Source organism: Mustela erminea, chromosome 1, assembly GCF_009829155.1.
Source record: "Mustela erminea isolate mMusErm1 chromosome 1, mMusErm1.Pri, whole genome shotgun sequence".
In the NCBI taxonomy this organism is placed as follows: domain Eukaryota; kingdom Metazoa; phylum Chordata; class Mammalia; order Carnivora; family Mustelidae; genus Mustela; species Mustela erminea.
Genome location: NC_045614.1, coordinates 218,064,493 through 218,087,158, shown reverse-complemented (window position 1 = coordinate 218,087,158; position 22,666 = coordinate 218,064,493). Strand labels below are relative to the sequence as shown.

Below are 22,666 nucleotides of genomic sequence, written 5' to 3'. Positions count from 1 at the left end.
CCGGAGGTGGGGACCGTCAAGTACCGTGGTCACTGGCCACCAGGCCCTGCATTCCGCGCCGGGTTATGTGACCGAGGAGGGCAAGCACGTCCACGCAGAGGCCCACACGCAGGGCCGTGACCGAGGGGTGGGCAAGGGCCCCCCGGTCCGGGTGCCCCGCTTTGTCCAAGTTTGCCTTACGCCACTCGGCGCTCCCGGAACAGCGGCCTTCCTGTCCTTGTGCGCCCGAAGCTTTCCGCTCTGGGGGACCAAGGGGGAAAGCGAGCACAGGCTCCAGTGGAGGCTTTGCAGCGACTGCGGCCCCCCTCCTGCCCGGGGAGCCCCCGCGGCATCACAGCCTCCTGTCACTGGGACTGAGCTGCGTCCCTGAGCATCTGAGCCTGATCTCGACACTTGTGTGTCCGTTAGCCAAACACGTCCTGGGATCAGAGAGCCGGCGAGAGGGGCTCCAGGGTCTGGAATTTCCCATGAAAACCAACAGTACTTGCTCCTTCGCCGTAGGCCGTCTGAGCTCACGGAGGCTTTCACAGGAGCGCGGGGCTTTCGGATGGCAGAGGGAGCCCGAGTGTCCACACAACGGAGCATCACAGAGCCACGCGGGGAACAAAACCCTTTCGTGTGCGAGGGACACGGGTGAACCCTGGAAGCGTGCCACGTGAGCAAAGCTGCACACGCAAGACCTGTGCGGCTACATGACAGTCCAGGATCGGGACGTGTGCACAGACACAAGGTGGGTTAGCGTCGGGCCGAGCCCTGGGGAGGACAACTCGAGGACAGCCATCTCTTCCAGCACGAAACGCTCGAACACAGACTCTGGCGCTGGCTATGCGGCTCTGACCGTACTGAGAAGTACAGACGCATTCATGAGACATGGGGACTTGAGGCACGCGAGTGACAGCTGAATAAAAAGGTTTTAGAAAAAGAACGCGTGGGGAAATACACGACGTCCGCTCCTGGACACAGGCTCTCCCAGGTGAGGGCTGGCGGTCACCCTCCATTTCCTCCCGAGGCTTCCGCGCTCTGCCCTAGGAGAGCATGACCCGGCGGGGGACACTGCCGGTCAGACACGGGGCGGCCCAAAGCCGTCCCAGCCTGCTGGTGCGCAGTCACGGTGTCCGCACAGCCCAGCGGGTGAGCCAAGGACCACAGTGTGGGCTGAGAACGGCCTAGAACCCAGCGCTCAGGAAGCCATCTGGTCGGAGGACAGCAGGCAGGACTTCCGTGTTCTCGGGGATTTCTACAGTGCGCTTGTTTCCTTAAGTTTTTGACCAAAAATTTACAACCAGAACAATACAGCATCCTGTCCCTGCCACACGAAGAAATGGCAGGAACGGCAGCAGGACCCCTGGCCCGGGGCGCACCGGCAAAGATGGGGTTGGGGGAGGACCTGGGGGCTCAGCCGCGTCTGCCAGGCCACCTGCCTGGGCGCTGTACTGGGCTCAGCCCCCCACTGTGCCACGCGTGCCGGTCGCTTTGGAGAACGGGAACTGCCCCCTCCAGATGAGTAAGCCTCCCCCACGCCCAGCCCGCCCCAGCAGCCCCGCCCCCGTCCACCCAACTGACAGGAGGTCACCAACTGCCACTCATCCAACAAGCTGCAAGGCGTTCGGAACCGGGGTTCAGCTGAGGCCTGGATGGGCCTTTTGCTGGGCTCACCGCACAGCTCAGCCCAGCACTGACCAGGCCAGCTGACCCAGACGGCACCGACCTGCCACGCACGCAGGCCTGACCGCACCGCGGCACCACGCAGAAGTCCCCAGGAACCCACGCAGCACTGCCGCCCACGCTCACACCGGGGCTCTGCATGGCGCTCCGCTCAGTACCCTCCCCAGACCCACAGCAGGGCTGACACAGGATTGGAGGTGCTGAGGGGAGCCGTGAGGGGCACAGTGGGGCTGCACACTGGGGTCTCTGCCTCCCAGTCCCACAAGCCGACCTCCCTGCCTTGGACACATCAACCCCAAGCCGTGCCCAGCCCCCAACCTCAGACACATCAACCCCAAGCCACAGGCCGCCCCCAAGCCATGGGGCTGACACAAGGAACAGGTTCACGGATGGCTCTGGACACGAGTTTGTGAAGAGAACGCCCACAGAGCCACAGCGACCGCTCGCCGCCTCCTCCTGGACTCTGACACACGCAAACACGGTTTCCCCCACACGATGGACACAAGATACAAACACGACTGGGGAACCAGCACCTGTCGGGTCACACCACTGGCCGCCAACCTGCTCCTAAGAGCCGCACGGCACTTTATTCACGGACACTCCCACGTCCAGCCAGGCCCCGGCCCAGGGAGGGCGGTCTGCCAAGCAGTTGTAGGTCTCCGGGGGCTTCCTGGCCTGACCAAGGTAAGCAAGGTGTCCACACTCTCTGCAGCCTGACCTCCTGCCAACACAGCACGTCAGAGAGCCGTGGGAGTCCGTGTCCTCCGTCTCAGGAACAGGGCCCTGCGGTCCTGTGCCCCAACGCCACTCAGCGCAAGAAGCCAAAGGGACCGCACCTCCCTGCGTGGGCTGGGCCTGCTGGGGTCACTTCCGGCTCTGCAGAGGCCGCTGCTCGGTCCGTAGCTCCTGGCATCTGGCCCCCTTCACTTTGGCCCCAGCCCGAAGCCGCCGCCTCTTCTTCCGAGTCCCTCTCCTGCCTGGGCCCCCACGCTGCTCCTGGGGCGCCACGGGCTCAGCCCCAGAACCCCGCCGCTGCCGCCGCCTCATCCTCCTCTTGGATCCGGAGCTCGGGTCTGGACACGAGTCCTCCTTCCTGCCTTCCCCTAAAACAGCAAGGCCACGTGAACAAGGCACCGTCAAGGCCTGGTTACCCCACTTCCGTTCTGACTGCAGGCGCCAGCTCCAGGACCACACGAAGGACATGCAAGAGGACCCGACAGCCTCCGCAGCAGGACTGCCCTCGCCAACAAGAGTGTCCCTGCCAGTGTGTATGTCAAGACCCACGGCCATCAGGCAGAGACGGGAGACAGTGCTGGCTCCCGACCTGCCAGGCTGACCCAGCAAGCCCGAAGGAAAGCCAGCAGGCCGGCAGACTTGACAGGTGAGTCTGCCTTGCGAAGGTGAGACTGAGGGCGTGGGCCGGCTCGAACCCAGGACCGAGTGGACCCAACCTGGTGTACGACAGAGTCACGGGACAGGCCAGTGAGCAGAGCGAGGGCCCAGGCGTAAGCCAACACAGACGGAGGTGACCCGGGCAGGAAGAGAACCAGGGTGAAGTCAGGAGACCCTGCCAAGGGCAGACCCCAGACCGAGACTGTTAAGCACATGCGGGCAAACACAGGAGGGCTCTCAGCCAGGGCTGGGCCCACACCTGTCCCTCTTCCGCAGCCCTTTCCTGCCCTGCTGGTCCCGCGCACACAGCCCATCTGCTCAGCAACGTGGCCCCGTGGGGCAGTGCGCACAGGGCAGCCCCGGCAAGGCTTTACCCACAGTCCTGCGGACAGGCTGGGAGGGGAGAGCGAGGCAGAGCCCGCAAATACCAACGCCCCATCGGCGCCAGACGCCGCCCGTCCTACCTGGGTGGTTTTGTGACCTGGCTTTGGGCAAACGCTTCTTCGTCCTCCTCTCCTGCTCCTCGTCTCGCAGGTTCCTGTAGGCTTTTTCCGGTACGTCATCCTCTGGGAAGACGCCTACAGACCAAAGCAGGCCGTCAGGAAGCTAAGGCAGGTCGGGTGTTGTCAGTGTGCACGTCGGGGCCGCGAACAGCCACACGGGCACCACCGCCGTGCACTCCGTCCCCCATGGCCCCGTGCTCAGGCCCGCGTAGCCACCAGCGGCTCCAGACCGTGTAGGAGGTGGGCCGCCAGCCAGAGCCAGGTCCCGGAGCCCTCACGCTACCTCGTCCTCGATTCCCTAAAAGGCTACGGCTGAGAGGGGCCCATGGCGATGCTCTCTGCGTCAACGGGGTCTGTGCGTGGAAACCCCACCACACGTACACAGTATTCACGCACACCGTCGTGTGAAAATGTTACCGACAAACACCGAACCTGAGCTCCCAAGGACCTTGTGGGGACAGAGGGACGGAAGACACGAGACAAGGACAGGAAAACACCAAGGGCAGAGCCACGGTGGCGGCCGTGAAAGCTCACACCATCAACCACCGCCCCCAGTGCTGCTCTGTGTCTAAAACCTCTCACAGTGGGAGGACCACGTCCACGGCACCACCGACCAGCCACAGGGCAGGCCACAGAACTCACGGGACACGCAGGTTCTCGGGCCCCTGCCCTGGGGACCAGCACTGGGCTTCTGGCCTCCCGGGGATTCTGACATACCCGGACCCAAGAGCCACGGAGACGGGCAAGGACGAGCCGCAGAGGCGCCCAGGACCCTCTCCCGAAGAGAGAGCCCCGCCTGGGCAGCGGCAAACCGCGGGGTGGGCGACCACAGGAGGTAGTGCGCCCAAGTCGAGGACGAGCCTCCGGGCCAGGATCTCGGCCTGATATGCTCACCTTCGGCAAGGTCCTGCAACCTGAAAAGAGAGACAGGTGCTCACCGGGGTCGCAGCTTCCACACGAGCTGGGACGCGGCCCTCCCGCTGGCTGTCCCGGGGGCCACCCTCAACCACCGCCCCTCCATCTGGGTTCTGAGGGCGGGATGGAGGCACCGAGGGGGTGGGGCGGAGGCGCGTGGGGCGGAGCAAGAGCAACTCCAAAGGGAAGGGGAGGGCGTCACCTGCCCCTTCAGGGCAACTTACTTCCGGATCACTTTGTAGAGGCGCTTCCGGTTCTGGGAAGGGGTGCTCTGCTCACTGGCCACCGCGAACAGTCTGCTGGCTACGGCCTCGTAGTCAAACTGCAGCACAGAGACAGACGCCGGTCACCTCCCGGTCCAGGGCCCAGGAACCAGGTGCGGACCAGGTGCAGATCCTCCGATGGGTCCCCAGGACACACACAGGCATCCTTCCCTCCCCGAGTCCTCTCTGCACACGCAAACGCTGTGTGCGACACGAGGCAGCGAATGTGCCCCTGGGGCCGCCACCACCCTGCGAGAGGACCACCCGGGCTGGGCAGCCTCTGTGACTATGCCCTCCGGCAGCCACATCAAAGCAGGCAAAAAGAAGACGCGTCACGCTCATTTTGACAGATGTCATTTAAGCCAATACACTTCGTTCTCACTAATTTAACAAGTAACCAACATTCAGAGCTTCCCAGCAAGTCTTCTGCTCCTGCTGGGCTCTGACCCCGAGCGGGACCCAAGGCGAACTCCCGGCAATGCTGTCTCTGCCTTGCACCCCACGAGGCGAGCAGAGAGCACACCCGGAGCCGCGGAGCAGCAGCGCAGCCCAAGCCCCATCGGCCACCCCCGCCCTGGTTTCAAGGCCTCCCGGCTGCTGCATGGAAGGGGCTGGCGCGCCTGCCCCCGTGAGCCCAGGCACCCACCTGGAGGACGGGGCCCACGGCGTCCTCATCACCTCCCGGCGGCTCGTCGCTCCTGCCAGGGAGTGCAGCCCCACGGGGGGAGCCTGGAACAAAAGGGCCCTCATGAACTCAAGCATGCGTGCCCAGCGTGCACAGCACCGGGCACAAACACCAGGAACCACGAGCCCGTGTGCCGGGGCGCACGACCTGGGCAGAGGCACAGCTGTCGGCTGGGCAGCCTCGAAGAGGGCGAGGAGCCCCTGGAGGAGACGTCCCCGGGCAGGCGGGCCGGAGCCATCGTCCTGACGGTGAAATTAGCAGGGATGACCCGTGGATGTCTCACGAAGCCGCTGTAGGGTCAGAAATTCCAGAACCAAGGAAGAAGGGGGGCCGGCCAGGTCTAGCACCGGGCAGGCCGGATCAAGGGGCCACAGAGACCGTGTTTCTGATCATTGAGGGCTCTGCGCCACGGCCTACAGAACGGAGCGGACCACAGGCGGGCGAGTGTGACAGAATGAGGACGGCGGGGCCACAGGCACCGTGGGCCTGCCAGCAGGCTCCTGGATCTGCCTGTCCGGGTGACTCAGGCCAAGGGACAGGACGGGCAAGACGCACAGGATGGCAGGATGAAATGCCAGGGACACAGGGGGCACGGGGGCGGGGGTGCACACAGTCACCTAGAAACACTCCAGCAGGGCTGGAGAAAGAAACCCTTAACTCCATAGGGCCAGACTCTGTAAGGGTTCCGGAATGTTCACTGGGGGAAGGCCAACTTCTTCAAAAAATGGTGCTGGGAAAACCAGAAGGCCACAGGGAAGGGAACGAAACTGGGTCCTTCGCCCAAGTACAAGTTCAACCGAAAGGAAACGCAAGACCTCTGTGTGAGAACTCAGTAACGCTCTCTTAAAAAAACACAGAGCAGGGGCGCTGGGGTGACTCAGTCAGTGGAGCGTCTGCCTTCAGCTCAGGCCATGATCCCAGTGTCCTGGGGTCGAGTCCCACAGCGGCTCCTTGCTCCGTGGGGAGCCTGCTTCTCCCTCTGCCTCTGCCTGCTGCTCTACCGGACTGCGCGCGCTCTCTCTCTCTCAGTCTAACAAATTAAAAAAATTAAAAAACAAGTAACAAACCATAGAGCAGGGGCACCTGGGTGGCTCAGTGGGTTAAGCCTCTGCCTTCAGCTCAGGTCATGATCTCAGGGTCCTGGGATCGAGCCCCACATCGAGCTCCCTGCTCAGCGGGGAGCCTGCTTCTCCCTCTCTGTCCCTTCCCTCACTCTGACACAAATAAAATCTTAAAAAAAAAAAAAAAAGAAAAAGCACAAATCAAGACCTTCATGAGACTGGCTGCGCCAATGAGCTCTTAGACGGGGCACTGAAGACCCACGGGGCAGGACAACAGACCAACCGAACGTGATGGAAGTTCACACTCCGCGCACCAACAGCCGTGATGCAGAAGGCCGCCTGCAGAAAGCGGGGAGCTACTTGTGAGTCCCGGACGGACAGGGCTGGAGCGGCCAGAGGCACGAGCTCCCAGCGCTCCGCAGCACACGACCCCCTGAAAGCAAAGGACTCGAGCGCACAGGTCTCCAGAAAGACGCACAGACAGCCGACGGGCACGTGAAGACACTCCACATCCCCGGTCGGCGGGAACCTCAGGGAGATACACCGTCCCACCCACGGGGGTGGCTCCTGGCAACGCGACAGGCCGCGGGACTGCCGGACCCCCCGCATGCTGTGGTGGGACCAGCACAGTGGGAGGCGCCTCAAGAATGTTCAGAATTACACGTGACTGCGCAAGCCTACATGTGGGTACTGGCCCCCAAGAACTGGAAGCCAGGTCCCCAAGAGACACGTGCTCGCCCGTGCTCACTGCGTTACTCCCCAGAGCCAAACACGGCAGCAACCACGGGGCCCTGATGATCACGCGGATAAGCACACGGCCTCACACGTGGTGGGACAGTACCCGACCCCAGAAGGAGAAAACAAACTGGCCCATGCTGTGACAGGGACGGACCTCGAGGACACCGTGGTCGGTGAGATGAGCCAGCCACAGCACAAACAGCATGCGACCCACTCACGGGAGGGACCCAGGCCAGTCAGACCCACAGGGACAGGGAGGCGAAGGTGGGTCCAGGCGCTGGGGGACGGGTTGTTGCGGGGAAGAGGGTTTCAGTACGGAAAGCTGGAAAGTTCTGGCGGCGAACGGTGGTGGTGGCCGCATGAGCCTGTGAACGCAGTCAACACTCAACACAAGCAGTACCTCTCCCGCCTGGGGACAACCCCAGGGAAAGCTCGGCCAAGGCCCCGCGCCCCGCCCCAAGTCAGAGTCTCCCAGAGCCCGGACCACTGCTGCAGCTCGTGGGAAGTCTGAGCTCTCGAACCAGCCCTGGGAGTCAGAGCCATCCCGAGCACGGGGATCCTCGTGGACCGCGGGGTCAGAGACCTGAGCACGGAGTGCCCCAGAGGCTTGGGGTTTGCCACGTACGCTGCTACAGGAGGGGGACACAGCCCTGTCCCCAAGGCCACAGGAGGAGGACGGAAGACACGGAACCAAAGACAGCAGTCTCAAGAGAAGACTCCCGAAGGCCTGGCGCCTGTCTCACCATGACAAAGATTTCTGACGGGGTGTTAAGTCACGGGAGAGCAGCGGCGAAGAGCTCTCAAACACTGTGGAAAACTGACGGACAGACAGGACCGAGCCGAAGGCAAGAAGGGAGCCCGGCTCTGGCACCATCTGATGACGGGGACTCGGCAGACAGGACTGTCCCTCAGAAATACATGGCCGTGGGCGCCTGGGTGGCTCAGTGGGTTAAGCCGCTGCCTTCGGCTCAGGTCATGATCTCAGAGTCCTGGGATCAAGTCCCGCATCGGGCTCTCTGCTCAGCAGGGAGCCTGCTTCCCTCTCTCTCTCTCTGCCTGCCTCTCCAACTACTTGTGATCTCTGTGTCAAATAAATAATAAATAAAAAAAAAAAAATCTTTAAAAAAGAAATACATGGCCGTGAAGAACGAGAGCCCCGTCTCAGCCAGAGACGGCAACGGCCTCCTCCAGCCAGAGCTCGAAGTGGCTCTGGAAACCTCGGTGGTGGCCATGGAGGTGGCCTGGTGGGAAGGACAACCATGGCCGTGGAGAGCATTCCTAGGGGTGAGGCAGCGGCCACGGGGCAGGAACGTACGGAGCTGGTGAGGACGGGAGGGACTCCGCGGCGGGCAGAGGTGGCAGGACTCGGGCAGTTGCAACCACCTCCGAACTCTGGACCCAGGAGGAGGGAATTCTGGAGGCAGGGGCTCTGGCCCGTGGTGGCAGAGGCCAGTCCTGTGCCAAACCACGGAACCAAGGTGGCTGCTGCAGCAGAAGGTTCTCATCGCCACCAGGACACAGAGCTGAGCAGGAGAGCAGAGCCGGGTGCGCCACGGGCGCAGAGGGAGCCACAGAGAGGGGCCCACGGGGGAAGCCAAAGGAGGAAGCCAGGCAAGCCACGGCTTCCAAGAGACCTGGGCCCTCAGCCACGCCCCGTGGTGGCAGGGCCAAGCTGCGGCGAAGAGGACACGTTCTAGAGCGAGAGCAAACGCCTCGAGGACTGATTTGTGACTAAGAGCACATCAGAGCGTTGGGTTCTGTTCTGCAGACAGCACAGCGCGTTCCCACAGAAGACTAACGTGGGCTTTTCCTGTCCCGCCCGCGCTGATCGCTAACCAACAGGCTGATCACGAGGCTGAACAAACGTGTCTTAAAAAAAAAAAAAAAAAAGTTGACGTAGTAAACTGTCCATGATGCGTATTTTACCGCCAAAGAAAAAAGAGCAGGTGGCAGGGAGAAGTCCCGAAACGGGCGCGCCGATGCACCCCTACAGCCACGGGCCATGACCCAGTCCACGGGCCACCTGGGATGAGCCCACGTCCCACAAGGAGCCACATTAGCATCGAGACTGTCAACAGCAGCAGGCGCCCGGGCCCTGACCCGAAGGCCTGCAGCGGACGCCCCGTGGCATGTTTCCCAGACCCACCGCTCCCTCGCTCCCCCCACCCCCCGTCAGGCGGACTCCTTCTCTGTGCCGGGGTCGCTCCCCGCACTGGGGACGCAGCTGTGGCCAACAGAAGTCCCTGGCCCGGGAGAGCCGACATCCAGCGGGGAGCAAAGGCCAGGAACGGGAAACGGATTATGTCATTTCAAGTGGTTTACGTCAGAAAGTAAGACACCTTGTGGAGAAACCCAGCAAGGGAGACAGGGTGGACACGGGGAAGTCCAGGTGGGCCTGGTGGAGGGCGGGCACCGGAGAGGAGGGGTGAGTGGGGCAGAGGTGGGGGTGTGGGGGGAACGGTAGGCCAGAGGCCAGCCGGGAGTCAGGATGGCGTCCTGATAACAGGGCTGGGGGGGGGCGGCCACGGGGACCCCCGCAAGCACCGAAGCCTGCCGGCCGGAATGAACACCATCACCACAGCTGCGCTGACCCCTCACCTGGCTGCACAGACGGCGCATCCCGCTCGCGCTCCTCGTCCTCCGACGTCCCCTCGTCCTCCGACGTCCCCTCCTCCCCCTCCTGCGCGTCCAGCTCGTCCAGAAGGTCCTCGATGGCAAACGGGGCCTGTTCCACGATCGCTTCGAAGATGCTCCGAGTGATGTTGTGCAAAACCAGGGAGCTGGGGGGCAGCAGGCGCCGGGCGGGCCCGTCAGGCTGGGCGCCTGTCCCCACCCGTCCCCACCCCCGCTGCGGCCCCTCCGGTGACCCCGCCTCTCTCCCCAGGAGGGAACAGCGACTCCCCACAGGCGGGCACCCTGAGAAGCCGGGGGAAAGAGGACCCAGGCCGGAGGAAGCCCCCCGCCACTCACTCCTGAGTGCGAGCAGCGATGGCGCAGAAGGGCTCAATGAACTTGAGGTTCTGGTCCGCCGTCAGCTATGGAGAAAGGAAGGGGCGGCTGCCTCGGTCCCTTGGGTGGGAGCCCGGAGAAGGGGTCGGCACCGCTGGCAGCCCACTGCCCTCACCTCAGCGGCGCCCACTTTGCTCAGCTCCTCCAGGAAGATCTCCAGGAAGTGGCTCTTCACCCCGCTGGGGGCCTGGCTGTCAGGGTGCAGGATCTCTGTCGTCAGCAGCTCCAGCAGCTGCTCGATCTGCCTGAGGACGGAAAGCGGCCAGTGCGGCAGGCGACCCCACTGGCGAGGAGCCCGCACAGCGATGCCATCCCGGGCCAGCGCCCCGCCTCCCGGCTCGCCAGCTTCCCCACCTCCACGGGAGGTGGCCTGGTGACCTGGGTGCGTTCCAGCACAAAGGACTCCTAACCACGGACTCAGGACCACCGCTGGCCTCCGTTCTAAGGGCCGGGCGTGTACACGTCACACACGGTCACACACGCCTTCCCTTCTGTGCACAGACCCCAAGTGTAAGGGCAAAGGCCTGGTGTGACAAGAGACTACACCACGGCATCTTGCATAGCCCTATCCTCACGGGAACTGCCCAGGAGGGCACACCGGGGCAGAGGAAAGGCGAGGCACAGAGCTGCGTTCCCAGTCCCAGGGCAGGGTATGAGGCCCCGGGCCGGCCACGTTTGCCAGCCGCCTCTGCTGTCCCCGAGCACACTGGTGTCCGTGGTCTCAGAGGCCTAGGGCTCCCAGGTCAGAGAGCTCTGGCGACCAGTCTTTGCTGATCTACATGCCGGGGACGCTGAGTAACACACCTGAACCGGAGAACACAGTGGTGTGTAACGAGCCCTGAGTGGGGCACACACAGGACAGCGCTGGGGCTTCACCACCCCGGAACAGAAGAGAGGATGCCGTCGGCGGCTCAGGAAAGGGGCGCCCTCCTCCCAGGCCAGTGACACTAGCAAACGCTGACCAGCCAAGCAGGGCTAGCCGGCTGCGCAGAACAGGGACAGGCTATGGGAACAGACGCCTGCTTTGAAGGGCCCATCAGAAACTCTCGGGCTCTCCCAAAGGCTCACTCTGCACCTCCTACCAGCAGTGAGAACAAAACTACTCTTTCAAGAACCGAAAGAGTTAACAGAAATAAAACATCCCTCGGCTTCCGATTCTGCTCATGCACGAGCCCCCCGTAGGGACCGAATCCTACATCCTGAGACAGTGAGACCCCTAGGGCTCGGCACCTCACGGGAATGAAAGGGTGAAAATCCGGCACCAGCAGGGGCACCCTTGCCCGAAAAAGTCATTCATAGTAATTCTAAACTCCGAAGACCCCAGGGAACTACAGGCTGCTCCTGCTGATCTGTTCCACACAGGAAAAAGTGGACCAGGGGCAAGTAGGTCACCCTGCTCTCCCGAGCCCCTGGGCCGGCGCGGGCGCTCCTGTCCACGGACTGGAAACAAACTGGCCGAGCGCACCGGCCTCATGACAAAGCCACTCCAAACATGCCGTTCCCAAGTCTGTCTCCCCTTGCCCCCCCGCAAGAGCACGCAGCGGGCACGGACACGAGGGGCGCTGGCGTGTGTTCAGGGAAACCACAGCAGCCTGTGAGCGGTCTGCCCCGACGCCGATGCCACACGGAGCACGGCGCGTCCCTGAGATCTCTGTCCGTGGGGGCTAGCGTCCTCCCGCAACGTCTTACGGGAGTTTTCTGAGTTCCTTCGACTGGGAATGTGTCACTCTCATGATGAGAAAAAAAACGAAAAAGATGAAGCTTTAAATTAATTAAAGGGGCACCTGGGTGGCTCAGTGGGTTAAAGCCTCTGCCTTCCGCTCGGGTCGTGATCCCAGGGTCCTGGGATTGAGCCCTGCATCGGGCTCTATGCTCAGCGGGGAGCCTGCTTCCCCCTCTCTCTCTGCCTGCCTCTCTGCCTGCTTGTGATCTGTCAAATGAATAAGTAAAATCTTAAAAAAATAAGTAAATAAAATAAATTTAAAAAACTTCAAGGGATGCCTGGGTGGCTCAGTTGGTTAAGCAGCTGCCTTCGGCTCAGGTCATGATCCCAGGGTCCTGGGATCGAGTCCCACATCGGGCTCCTTGCTCCGCAGGGAGCCTGCCTCCCTCTGACTCTGCCTGCCATTCTGTCTGCCTGTGCTTGCTCTCACTCGCTCTCTCTCTGACAAATAAATAAATAAAATCTTCAAAAAAAAAAAAAAAACTTCAAAACATGAACTCAAAGACGCGGAGAGGCCGGCCGCCACCACGGGGAGCCCCGGCTCAGCCGGCCCTGCACCAGCAGGATCCCCAGAGGGTAGGAGAAGAGCTCGGGCTCAGCACAGCCCTGCCGGCCCGAGGCCAGGGGAAGCCCAAGGCTGGCCAAAAACACAAGCCTCATGGTCTGGGGGACACGGGCTACCCCCACCCAGCACCTCTGTCAAAAGCGACAAGTCCAAACAACGTGTTTCTAGAACCAAGGCCCACGCCACTGGCGATGGAGCAGAATACGCCAGGTTACACCAAAAAAAAAAAACCAACGATAACAAAAAAGAGTACCTCAGCTCTACACGAAAAACATTTATATACCGAAAAACAAAACCGTAATAACAAGAAAACTCAGTTTGGATTCACAGAAGAACTTACCATCGAGGCTGAAAACGTTCATTTCTGTAAATATACACACAAAACCGTAATTCTGAAAATGCCTTCACTTCAGGCACCATCGGGTCCCCGTTAACGCGAACACGGACCTCTCCTCGACGACGGACTGAGGGAGAAGCACGTGCGCCCAGCCCCCAGCCCCCAGCGCCAAGACATGTGCGCCGGCGAGAAGAGGCCGCGCTCGGGTCGGGCCACGAGTACCGACCTGTCTTCCCACCCGCGCATCTTCAGGGCCTTCAAGGACTCGTTCAGGACCATCCGCATGAGCTGTGGTATGAATGGAGACCCTCGTTAGTAGCGCGCAGCCCGACCTCCCCAGAGCCCCCCAGGCTCCCGGTCATCTCTGTGGCCCCGAGCGCACGGCAGGCCCCCAAGAGCTGTTGGCAGAGGGGACACTGAGTCCAGAGAAGGGTCGCTGCCCCCGGGCTGGGGTGCACCCGCCTTCCAAGAGCACCAGGACTCGGGGCTCACAGCAGACACTTCGGGGAGCAACCGCGGTCACAAATGAAAGACAAGTGCAACAGTCGTCAATTCAGGAGTGCGAACAGGGAACAAAGAGCCTGTCCCCCCAAGGAGGCTGAGGTCCTGGGGAAAGGCTCCCCTGAGCTTTCTGATGGACTTCTCTCCCCAAGAGACAACGAACGTGTCTGCTTCCTCTCTCATCCCCAGAGGCGAAACTCGCCCCTTTCAAAGCTCACCCTTTACGACAAATCCTGACCCTTGCCCCACGATGCCCCACTGCCCCTTGACCACGGCTCACGGCTTCTCCAGCCGGTTTTCCTTCCGTCCAGATGGGAAGCCGTGCACACAGCGGGGCCCGCGAGTGTAAAGGGACAGAGGATGCATGTGGGGATGGGTTTCCTGGCCGTCAGATGTGCCCCGGGACACGGGGGACCCCGGTGACACCACTCCCAGTGCCTGCAGCCGCCGGATGCTTGGCCTCTCCAGCAGGCTGTGCTGGCGGGTGCGGTCCCACAGGCCCCCCAACAACAAAAGCCATCCTCTCACGCACACAGCAACGGCACCTCAGGGAGACTCCTACGTCTGTAAACGCATCCTGTGTGGCCGTGCCCCGCCCGGCCCCTACCCCCGGCCCCAGAGGCTTCAGCACCCTCCCCTCCAGAGCTCGATGCCTCACCCACCAGCTGGTGCTCACCCGACGTCTGCGACACACAGTGTCCGCGGAACCGCGGGCCACATCTGGGCAGGGAGCCGAACCCAGTGGCAGGTCGTGAGTAACTGCGGCCCCAAAGGCGCCATCCCCGGTGAGGCCCAGCCCACGGCCCGCTGGGCCACCCGCTCGCAGACAGCGAGCCCCAGTGAACACGCTGCGGGAACAGGGTGCCGTTCAAATGCGGGTGGGGATCTGCAGTCTCCGAGTGTCTGAGGGCCACACAGTCCCCTGAACTCTCGGGAGTGCGGCGCAGTGCGGCGGCAGAAAGCAAAGGGGATTCTGCATGCAACGGCTCTGCCAACCGTCCCCGCCCAGCAGAAAGCACCTTCCCACCAGTGCGCCCACAGGAGGAGGGCCTATGGCTGGGGCACGAGCTCCCGGCAGGTCTACTGGCACACACGGGCTCATGGCTTCTCCAGCAGGGGGCAAGCCTGCAGCCCCGGTCCTCCCCAGGTGGGCAGCTTTGACCCTCCTCTGAACCCGAACCTGTGCCGCTGAAGTCCTGAGCTCTCTGCCGGCTCACCTACCCTCGGAGATGGGGCACATGCCGGGCACCCCAAGCCCTGCGCGCCCGCCACGGCCTGCGCTCCCCTCCCAGGCCATGAGACGTAAGGGTCAGTCCCCAGAAGGGCCGCCCTGCCACGGCAGGAGAGGCCCAGAGGCCGCAGCACTCGGGGCTATGCCCCAGCTCCCCCGGCCCCGCCGGTTCCCCGGGGCCCAGCAGCGGAGCACAGCCCCTCACCATGTAGAACTTGTCCAGGCGCAGTCTGTCGATGCCCGTCCACTCACGGTTCATGGTCTGCCAGAACGTCCGCAGGAACAGGTGCTCTGAAGGACAAAAGGCCAGAGAGAATCACGGGGGGCGTGGAAGTCGCCCTGGGAAGCAAGGGGAGGGCGCAGAGAAAGCTGCTCAGGATGTCCCAGGGGCCAGCCTCGGGGTCCTCAGTCCGGTCTGTCGCACTCAGAAGAGCCGTTACAAACGACACTTAGAGACGGGGCTGGGGGAACCCCAGAAAGAAAAGCCAAGCCCAGCTCCGCCCTCCACCTCGGCGCCCCCGGAGAATGGGCGTGGAGCCGGCGCAGTCAGCGGCACAAGCAGCTGCTGCTCAGACCCCGCCTGACCCCCATGGGTCAGCTCTTCCCCTACATGGGGTGGGAGACCCCACCTGACCCCCACGAGCCAGCTCTTCCCCTACATGGGGTGGGGGACCCTGCCTGACGCCCACGGGCCAGCTCTTCCCCCTCCTGGCTCGGCTGGGACCCCTGCCTGACCTCCACACTGGGCACTCGATCAGGCACAAACGCTCCCGGTAACAGGTCAGACACACGGTGCTCCAGGCTAACCTCTGTCCCCCAAATACATGTCAAAGCCCCAACCCCAGGTCCTCGAATAAGACTTTATTTCAAAATAAAGTTTTCAAAAAGGTGAATTAAGATAAAATGAGGTCACCAGTGTGGACCTGACACCGTGACTAGTGTCCTTCTAAGAAGAGACGGGGACACAGACACGCACACAGGAACAAGCCATGACGCCGGAGAAGATGGCGCCTGCACACCCAGGAGAGAGGCCTTGGCAAACCAGCCCTGCCCACGCCTTGACCTCGGGAGTGAAACGGGGCCTCTCTGATCCGTAACAAGTTTCTCCAACAGCAAAGGACTGGTCAGACGGTGCGATCACGGGCAGTGAGTCCAGGACCCACTCAACTGCTAGCGCGTCATCGGTTTGTGCCGGCCATTTGCTGAGCACAGAAACTCTTCCGCAGGCTCTCACAAGGGGAACGCTACGGCGGACGGACCCCCACTGACGACTCAGATGCCAGCGACGCACTCCCCAACTGAGACCCTAGTCACTGTCTCTCACTGTAACTACTCTGCCTACTAACCGTAACTAAACCAAACCCACCCACCAGGCCTAACCGCGGGCCCCACCGGCAAAAGCCACAGCCATCTATGCCAGAGGCGTGGGCTCCCCCGGCTGCCCCCCATCCTAAGCGTCAGAGGGAGGTGCCTGGGCTCCACCCCACGAAGCTTAATTCAACTGGACCAGAGTCTGATATCAAGATGCCTACAGATGCCCAAGGGACAACAGCGGGCAGACAGCAGGGCTGAGGGCTACGAATCTCGGGCAGGACAAAAACACGGAGGGGTCAGGGAAGCGTTCACAGGGAACGCCGCCACCAGATGAGTCGGTCCAGCAACTCGACAACACTGCACGAGATGTCCACCTGCATTTTAAAAACTAGATCCCGGCCCTTCAGCCTCGAGCTGGGTCCACGCGAGATAAACAACTCGATGCGGCCAGACACGAGGAACAGGGTTCCGCTGGTCAGCGCCAGTGATGCCAGCCAGGAAAGGGACTTCTGCTTGCCCCTCGCCTTAGAACGCAAGCATTCCATGTCTGGTAGCCAACTCTGGGCAGCTCTGCCCCTCCCAAAGGGTCTCCCTGGGGCCAGGGTACTCACGTGCCTCTGTCGTCTGAAAGGCATGCAGGAGCTGGGAAATGGTCCTCCCTAGTTCCTCCTGGGTAGAGAACAGCAAACACACACACACATAAGAGAAAAGAGCAGCACTCTCTGACCCCGAGGACGCGTGGTCTCACAAGCAGCAGCAGGAACAGACAGACACCCGCGCTCCCCCCGTGCTCCCCGCCCCTGCACTCACGCACACGAGAAACAGCTCCCGCCAGCCTCGCAACCCCATGTGCCTCAGGTCTGCAAGCTGCACTGTTGCGAGAGGCCTCCTCCCACAGCCGGAGCAGACAGCGGCTCCCCACAACCACGGGCAGCTGCTGCCCCCACGACCAAGGCCTCGAGCCATAGCTCAAGGGAGGGCCAGTCGAAGGAGGGCCCAGGAGAGATGGGGCCACCTGAACAGTCGGAAGAAACTGGACCCTAGAAACTACTCGCCACCTGCCTTTGTCATTGTCACTGCATTGCTGTGCAGAGTATCCCTTAGGGCACTAAAAAGACCACCCCAGAGCCACCTTTTAGTGCACACAGAGTACAGCACAGGACTCTGCCCTTCAGAAGTACCGTCCCGGGGCGCCACCCTGGACGGGGTTAAGCCTCTGCCTTCGGCTCAGGTCAGGGACTTAGGGTCCTGGGATCGGGTCCTACATCGGGCTCTCTGCTCAGCGGGGAGCCTGCTTCCCCCCCACCCCGGCCTGCTTCTCTTCCTACTTGTGATCTCTCTCTGTCAAATAAGTAAATAAAATCTTTACAAAAATAAAATATAAGTACACTCACCACCCAGGTGATTTCGAAAAAGTAAACAATTCATTCTGAGAACACACTTTCAAAAAGGCCAGCATTCGGGGCACCTGGGTGGCTCAGGACGCTGGGTGTCTGACTCTCTGATTTGGCTCAGGTCATGGTCTCAGGGTCATGAGACTGAGCCCTGCAACAGGCTCCACGCTGCACAGAGTCGGACTGGGATTCTCTCTCTCTCTCCCCTACCCCCGGCCCTGTCCCAATGCACACACACTCCCTAAATCTTAAAAAAAAAAAAAAAAAAAAATAGAAGAAGAAAGCTGGCATCTTGGGCAGTGACACAGCCCTGTGTAAGATTGTGTCCCAGCGGGTACGTGACAGCACACACCGGTCCAAACACAGAACACACACACTCAGGGTGACCCCACACACCCACTATGGACTCTGGGGGTCGGTCTGTGCCAGGCAGGTTCATCAGCTATACCAGACGCATGGCTCTGGGGCGGGGTGCTGTGCACGTGTGGACAAAGGGCTGTACAAGAGCTTTCTGTACCTTCCTCTCAATTTTGTTGTGAACCTAGAAATACTCTAAAAAATACTCTAGTTTTTAGAAAATTTAAAAAAAAAAAAAAAACCTCGCAGGAGAAACCCTTTTCTCAGCAGACTTGGGTTCTGTCCCTCCGTGTCCCTCAGCAGCACCACCTACACTCGAACCATGGGCCCCGGCCCTCGGACCGCAGAGTGTCAAAGCTGTAACCCTCAGTGCCTTTGGCTGCGCTGGAAAGAGGGTCAGCCACGGCCCCTCTGTCCGGCAGGGAGGACGGGGCTCCTGCGGCTCCCCCTCCGCACACTCACCTGGAGGAGCGGCTTGTCCTGCATCCACATGCAGTAAAACAGTCCCTTCCAGACCTTCAGCAGCTCGTCGTGCGTGAAACCACCTGCGGCGGCACCAGCAACACTCAGGCCAAGCGCCCCCAACGGTCAGGGCCACACTGCGCGGGCCTTAGCTCGGTGCTCCACCGGGAAGCACAGCGCCGCCCCCTCGGCCTGGGGCTCTAAGTACCCCCGTAACGGCCGTTTCACGGTTCAGCAAACACCCCGACTATCCGGATGCAGAGCCCATGGGCCCGCGGGGACGCCGGACACGGCGTGGTCTCCTGCGGACAACTCGTTCCGCTTGGCGCGCGGGGGCTCGTGCCCTGTCCGCGTCCCGCCTCCAACCCCGAAGGGAAACTGAACCCGCGCAGTCGGCAGGGCGCGCGGGCATACAAGGGCACGGGGCGCCCCGACGGAGGCGCGACTGCGCGGCGGGGGCTCCCGCGGCGGCGGTTCCCGGGCTTCAGCCCCAGGAGCGGAGCCCGCGGGGGGCTCCTCCCGCCGGGCTGGGGCGACGCCGGCGCTTCGGACTCGGGCGGCGGGTGGGTGTCACGCCTGCGCTGCTAACGGCCGCCGCCGCGGGGCCGCGTCCGAGCGCCCCGTCCACCGGAGGGGTCCGCCGCCGCCCGACCCCGACCGCCACCGGAAGGGCAGGAGGCCGCTCCGGGAGCGCAAACGGCGGGCGGCGGCGCAGGCGGGGTCTGGGGTCCGGGGGGGCCGCCGGCTCCGGGGCGCGGGGCGGGGGCGGGGCCAGGGGCTCGCCGGGCAGGAAACCGGGCTGGGACAGGCTGCCCCGCAGGCCCCGCGCGCGCGGCCCTGGCCACGTGCGCGGCCCACGTGGTTCCCAGGCTGCCGCGCCCCCGCCCCCGCCCCCGCCCCCGGCCGGCCGCCCCGCGCCCCAGCCCGGCCCCGACCCGCCCGGCCCCGGCCCACCCGGCCCCGCGCCCACCTGCGGCCCGCTGAGTCCTGGCGACGATGTACTTCCGGAGCTTCTTCACCGCCCGGTCCCGGGTCACCTGCTCGTTTCCCGCCAGGCGCTGGGCCAGCTGGACCTCGGGTGGGAGCTGCACGCGCGGAACCATGGCGAACGCCGCGGACCCCCGGCCCGCCGCCACCCCTTCTTTCCACCCGGGCGCGCGTGCGACGTCACACGACAGCGCCGGTCTGGCGTGAACGGGCGCGTGACGTCACGGAGCGCGCCGGTTCCGCTCGGGGCCGCGTGACGTCACACGGCCGCGACGGCCTCTCCGGGGCCGCCTGCAGCGCCGCCTAGCGTCGCCCGCCGGGCGGGGTGTCGGTTCGCGCGGACGCTCGCGATTAAAGGGACGCCCGGAAGCGTCCGCGCGCCCGGCGGTCCCCGGACCGCAGTTCGGCGCGGCCGCTGAGGGCGGCGACAGCCGACAGGCCCCGACGGAGGGGGAAGGGCGGCCGGGCCGCTGCTCCCGGAGGGTCGGACTCGCGCGGCCGGGCCGGGAGGCGCCGGACGAGCCCAGTCACGGCCTCACGGGGGCCCGGGAGCGCCGGGGAGCGGCTGCGGAGCGAGAGCGGCCGGAGCTCGCTCCGGTGCCGGCCCCGGCCTGAGCCGCGGACCCGCCGCCGGCGGCCGGACGCCGAGAGCTTCCCGGGGAGCGGGGCGGGGCCCTGCCGGGACGGGGTCCTGCCGGGACGGGCGCGCGGGCGCGGGCAGGGGCGGGGACGCGCGGCGGGGACGCGCCCTCGGGCTTCTCCGCGCGGCCGGTGGAGCGTCCGGTCGTGGTCACGTCTCGGGGGAGGAAGTGCGGTAAGGGGAGCCGGGGGCGCCCGCGGTGATGAAGGGCCACCGGCCACCGGCCACGGGGCGGAGAGGCCTGAAGCCGCGCCTCTGGCTCCCGGCACAGCCGCGGGACGGCGGGGCGCGGCGCGACCCCAGGGCTTGCGGGCCCGGCGCGCACGGAGCGCCGGAAGGTCCCGCCGACGACGTGCGGGCCGCGGTGCGGGCCGGTGCGGCTTTCCCGGCGGGGGCAGCGCTGCGTGCGCGCGGGGCCGGCAGAGCCTCCCTGCAGCGGGCTGCGCGTCCGGGCCGGGACCGCCGCGGGCCCTCGTGTGCCCGGGGACTCCGGCTGGGCGTGTTAAAGCCAAGGAAACGCTTCTGAGTGAGGCGAGGAGGGGCTTCCAGAAGCTTCTCCCGCTGGGACCCCCGCAAAGAGCTGTGACGCGCGTGCGATGCTGTGTTCCCCGGAGCGGGGTTAGGGTTAGGTCAGCCCCAGGCTCGTACCGAGGGCGATCCGCGGCCTGTCTCGTTCCACAATTCCAGGCTCCCAGAGGGCGAGCGGCCGGTGACCATCAGCGCGCGGACCCTCACCCAGTGGAGCGGGGAAGCCGGAAGGGCCGCGCTCAGCCGCGATCGCAGGACGGTGTCAGCCCGGGCCCAGCCCGAGAGCCTGCGCGGGAGCGTCCCCGGCGAGGGTCCCCACGGGGAGAGATCCGCCTGCATCCCCCAGGAGACCGGGGCCGCCGCTGCAGGCCGCCCGGGAGAGCCTCGGCTCCTCTCCGGGGGACTAATGTCCACGACGGCCCCGTCCAGCTTCCTCCTCCGTCCCCAGAAAACAAAGCTGCTCGCTTGGTCGGACTGGCCGGTGGTGTTCCCGTAGCTCGCGTGTTTCCAGACACAATCCTCTGCTATTCCTGAACAAACCCCTTTTAGCTGGCAAAATAACCTTATTTTTAAGGTCCACAAGCCACACCGTCTGTGCAAGTGGTATTGGCCCAGGGAGGCGCTCCCATGCGTGGCGGGAACCCTGTTGACATCCAGGCTCCGGACAGCACCAGCCTCCCGAGCGAGTTCTGAGCAGAGGGTCAGGATTTACCTTCCCTACACGCGAACCACAGTACATATGCTCAGTTATGGGCCAGACCGGGTGCGAGAGCCCCCGCTGACTGTAAATGACCAGCAGGGCTGTGTACCGGAAAGCTCTGTGTTCAAAACCAGGGGTATGTGGGGCCGCCGGCTGGCTCCGTCCCTGCAGCACTCGACTCTTGATCTTGGGGCCGTGAGTTCCAGCCCTGTGTTGGGCACAGAGCTTACTTTAAAAAAAACGAATGAAGAAGCGGGTGACATTACAGATCTGGCCCACGGACGTTAGTTTGCCAACACCGGATGCCAAAGAGTACCCTCGCTCTGAGGAAACCACTGCAAAGGGGCAATAGTGAGGTGTCCCAATGGCAGGACGTTGATTCAGCAAATAACCACCCGTAGTGATGGGCAAATAGAGCGAAATGTTAGCAAAGGTGGACGCCGGGGGCAAGAACACAGGTGTTGCCCTGTTTTTCCTACTTTGTCCATGTTTGGAGATTTTCATGACAGAAAGTTGGGAAGCATTTTAGAAACTGGGTTTTTTTTTTTTTTTTTTTAAGATTTTATTTGAGAGAAAGCGCACATGCAGGGGGGAGGGGCAAACGGAGAGGGGGAAGCAGGCTCCCCACTGAGCGGGGAGCCCAATGCAGGAGTCCATCCCAGGACCCTGGGATCATGACCTGAGCCGAAGGCAGAGGCTTTAACCCACTGAGCCCCCCAGGCACCCCCAGAAACTGGGTTTAGAATCAGAATGAGCTCGTTCACCGAATGTTTACATGTGTGAATAGTGACACTGGGAACAAGACAAGGCCAGGCGGTGAAGAGACACTCGTGTGCTGTACGAAGGGCAGCATGATGAGCTGCGAACGGTCCTAAAGCAAGAAGAAAAAGACAACCACGCCTAAGAAAAGAGCGATTTCAATAAGCACGTGGTGAATTTGTGACACGAGATTTTACCAAAATAACAAAATGCACCAACATGCACTTTAAATTGTGCCTTACGGTGTGAACAGCTGTTGGATACCGGCAGCTAATGGGAGATTTGCATCACATCCGGTGGATCTAAAAAATAATGCGCGGGTGCCTGGGTGGCTCCGTCGGTTGGGCGTCCCAACTTTCGACTTCAGCTCAGGTCGAGACCTCAGGGATGTGGGATGGAGCCCCGCACTCAGCGGGGGGTCTGCTGGAGCTTCCCTGTCCCTCTGCTCCTCCCCACACTGGCTTGCACTGGCATGGGTGCTCTCTCTGGCTCTCACACTCTTTCTCACAATAGATCTTTTTAAAAATGAATGAATGTGCTCTATTCTGAATGCAAAGTTATCTCTCTTTCGAAACTCGTCAAAATCTGCTGTGCATTGCAGGCAAGGACCAGCCATGGATGCTAAAATTGCAGGCAAAAGTGTGATAGGAAATACAGTATTTGCATAGTCTCAAAGGTACTTACTGGTTCCAGTAGGACAGTAGTCACTCTCAAGTGGAAAACCTGGCAGACACCACCACTCTATTCAAGACGGAAGTCACCGTCCCCCGTGAGAAGACATGCGGATACCAGGTACCCTCGATGTGGTGCACTGAGAGGACACAGCATCACTGTGGTGAGAAAAAAACACACAGCATCTCCGAGGGCCTCAGAGACACGGGCAGCCGGTTTAGATTCCCAAGTCAGCATGACTGTACGGAAACTGAACCAGAAACCT

At 62.7% G+C, this 22,666-nt stretch overlaps 1 protein-coding gene and 1 long non-coding RNA gene across 5 annotated transcripts; both read right to left on the bottom strand.

Moving 5' to 3' along the window:
* Positions 1 to 2,201: 2,201 nt before the first annotated feature.
* On the bottom strand, positions 2,202 to 19,428 carry RRP1 (ribosomal RNA processing 1). 4 transcript variants are annotated; one of them, XM_032356444.1, is made up of 14 exons: positions 19,086 to 19,173; positions 18,324 to 18,417; positions 18,116 to 18,197; positions 16,514 to 16,571; positions 14,794 to 14,879; positions 13,083 to 13,144; positions 10,347 to 10,476; positions 10,193 to 10,257; positions 9,821 to 10,002; positions 5,385 to 5,467; positions 4,700 to 4,797; positions 4,455 to 4,474; positions 3,522 to 3,635; positions 2,202 to 2,768 (listed from the first exon to the last, which is right to left on the bottom strand). In XM_032356444.1, exons 3-14 carry the CDS (start codon positions 18,143 to 18,145, stop codon positions 2,530 to 2,532), a joined length of 1,167 nt encoding a protein of 388 aa, XP_032212335.1. In that variant the 5' UTR covers positions 18,146 to 18,197; positions 18,324 to 18,417; positions 19,086 to 19,173; the 3' UTR covers positions 2,202 to 2,529. The 4 variants fall into 4 exon arrangements, with proteins under 4 accessions (XP_032212335.1, XP_032212314.1, XP_032212328.1 ...); XM_032356423.1 differs by lacking the exon at positions 18,324 to 18,417 and having other exon boundaries at positions 18,116 to 18,198; positions 19,086 to 19,428; XM_032356437.1 differs by lacking the exon at positions 19,086 to 19,173 and having other exon boundaries at positions 18,324 to 18,746.
* Positions 19,429 to 21,629: 2,201 nt separating this feature from the next.
* LOC116598147 lies at positions 21,630 to 22,666 on the bottom strand. Its single transcript, XR_004288971.1, has 3 exons — positions 22,414 to 22,666; positions 21,972 to 22,031; positions 21,630 to 21,841 (listed from the first exon to the last, which is right to left on the bottom strand). It is a non-coding gene; the product is annotated as an uncharacterized LOC116598147 (long non-coding RNA).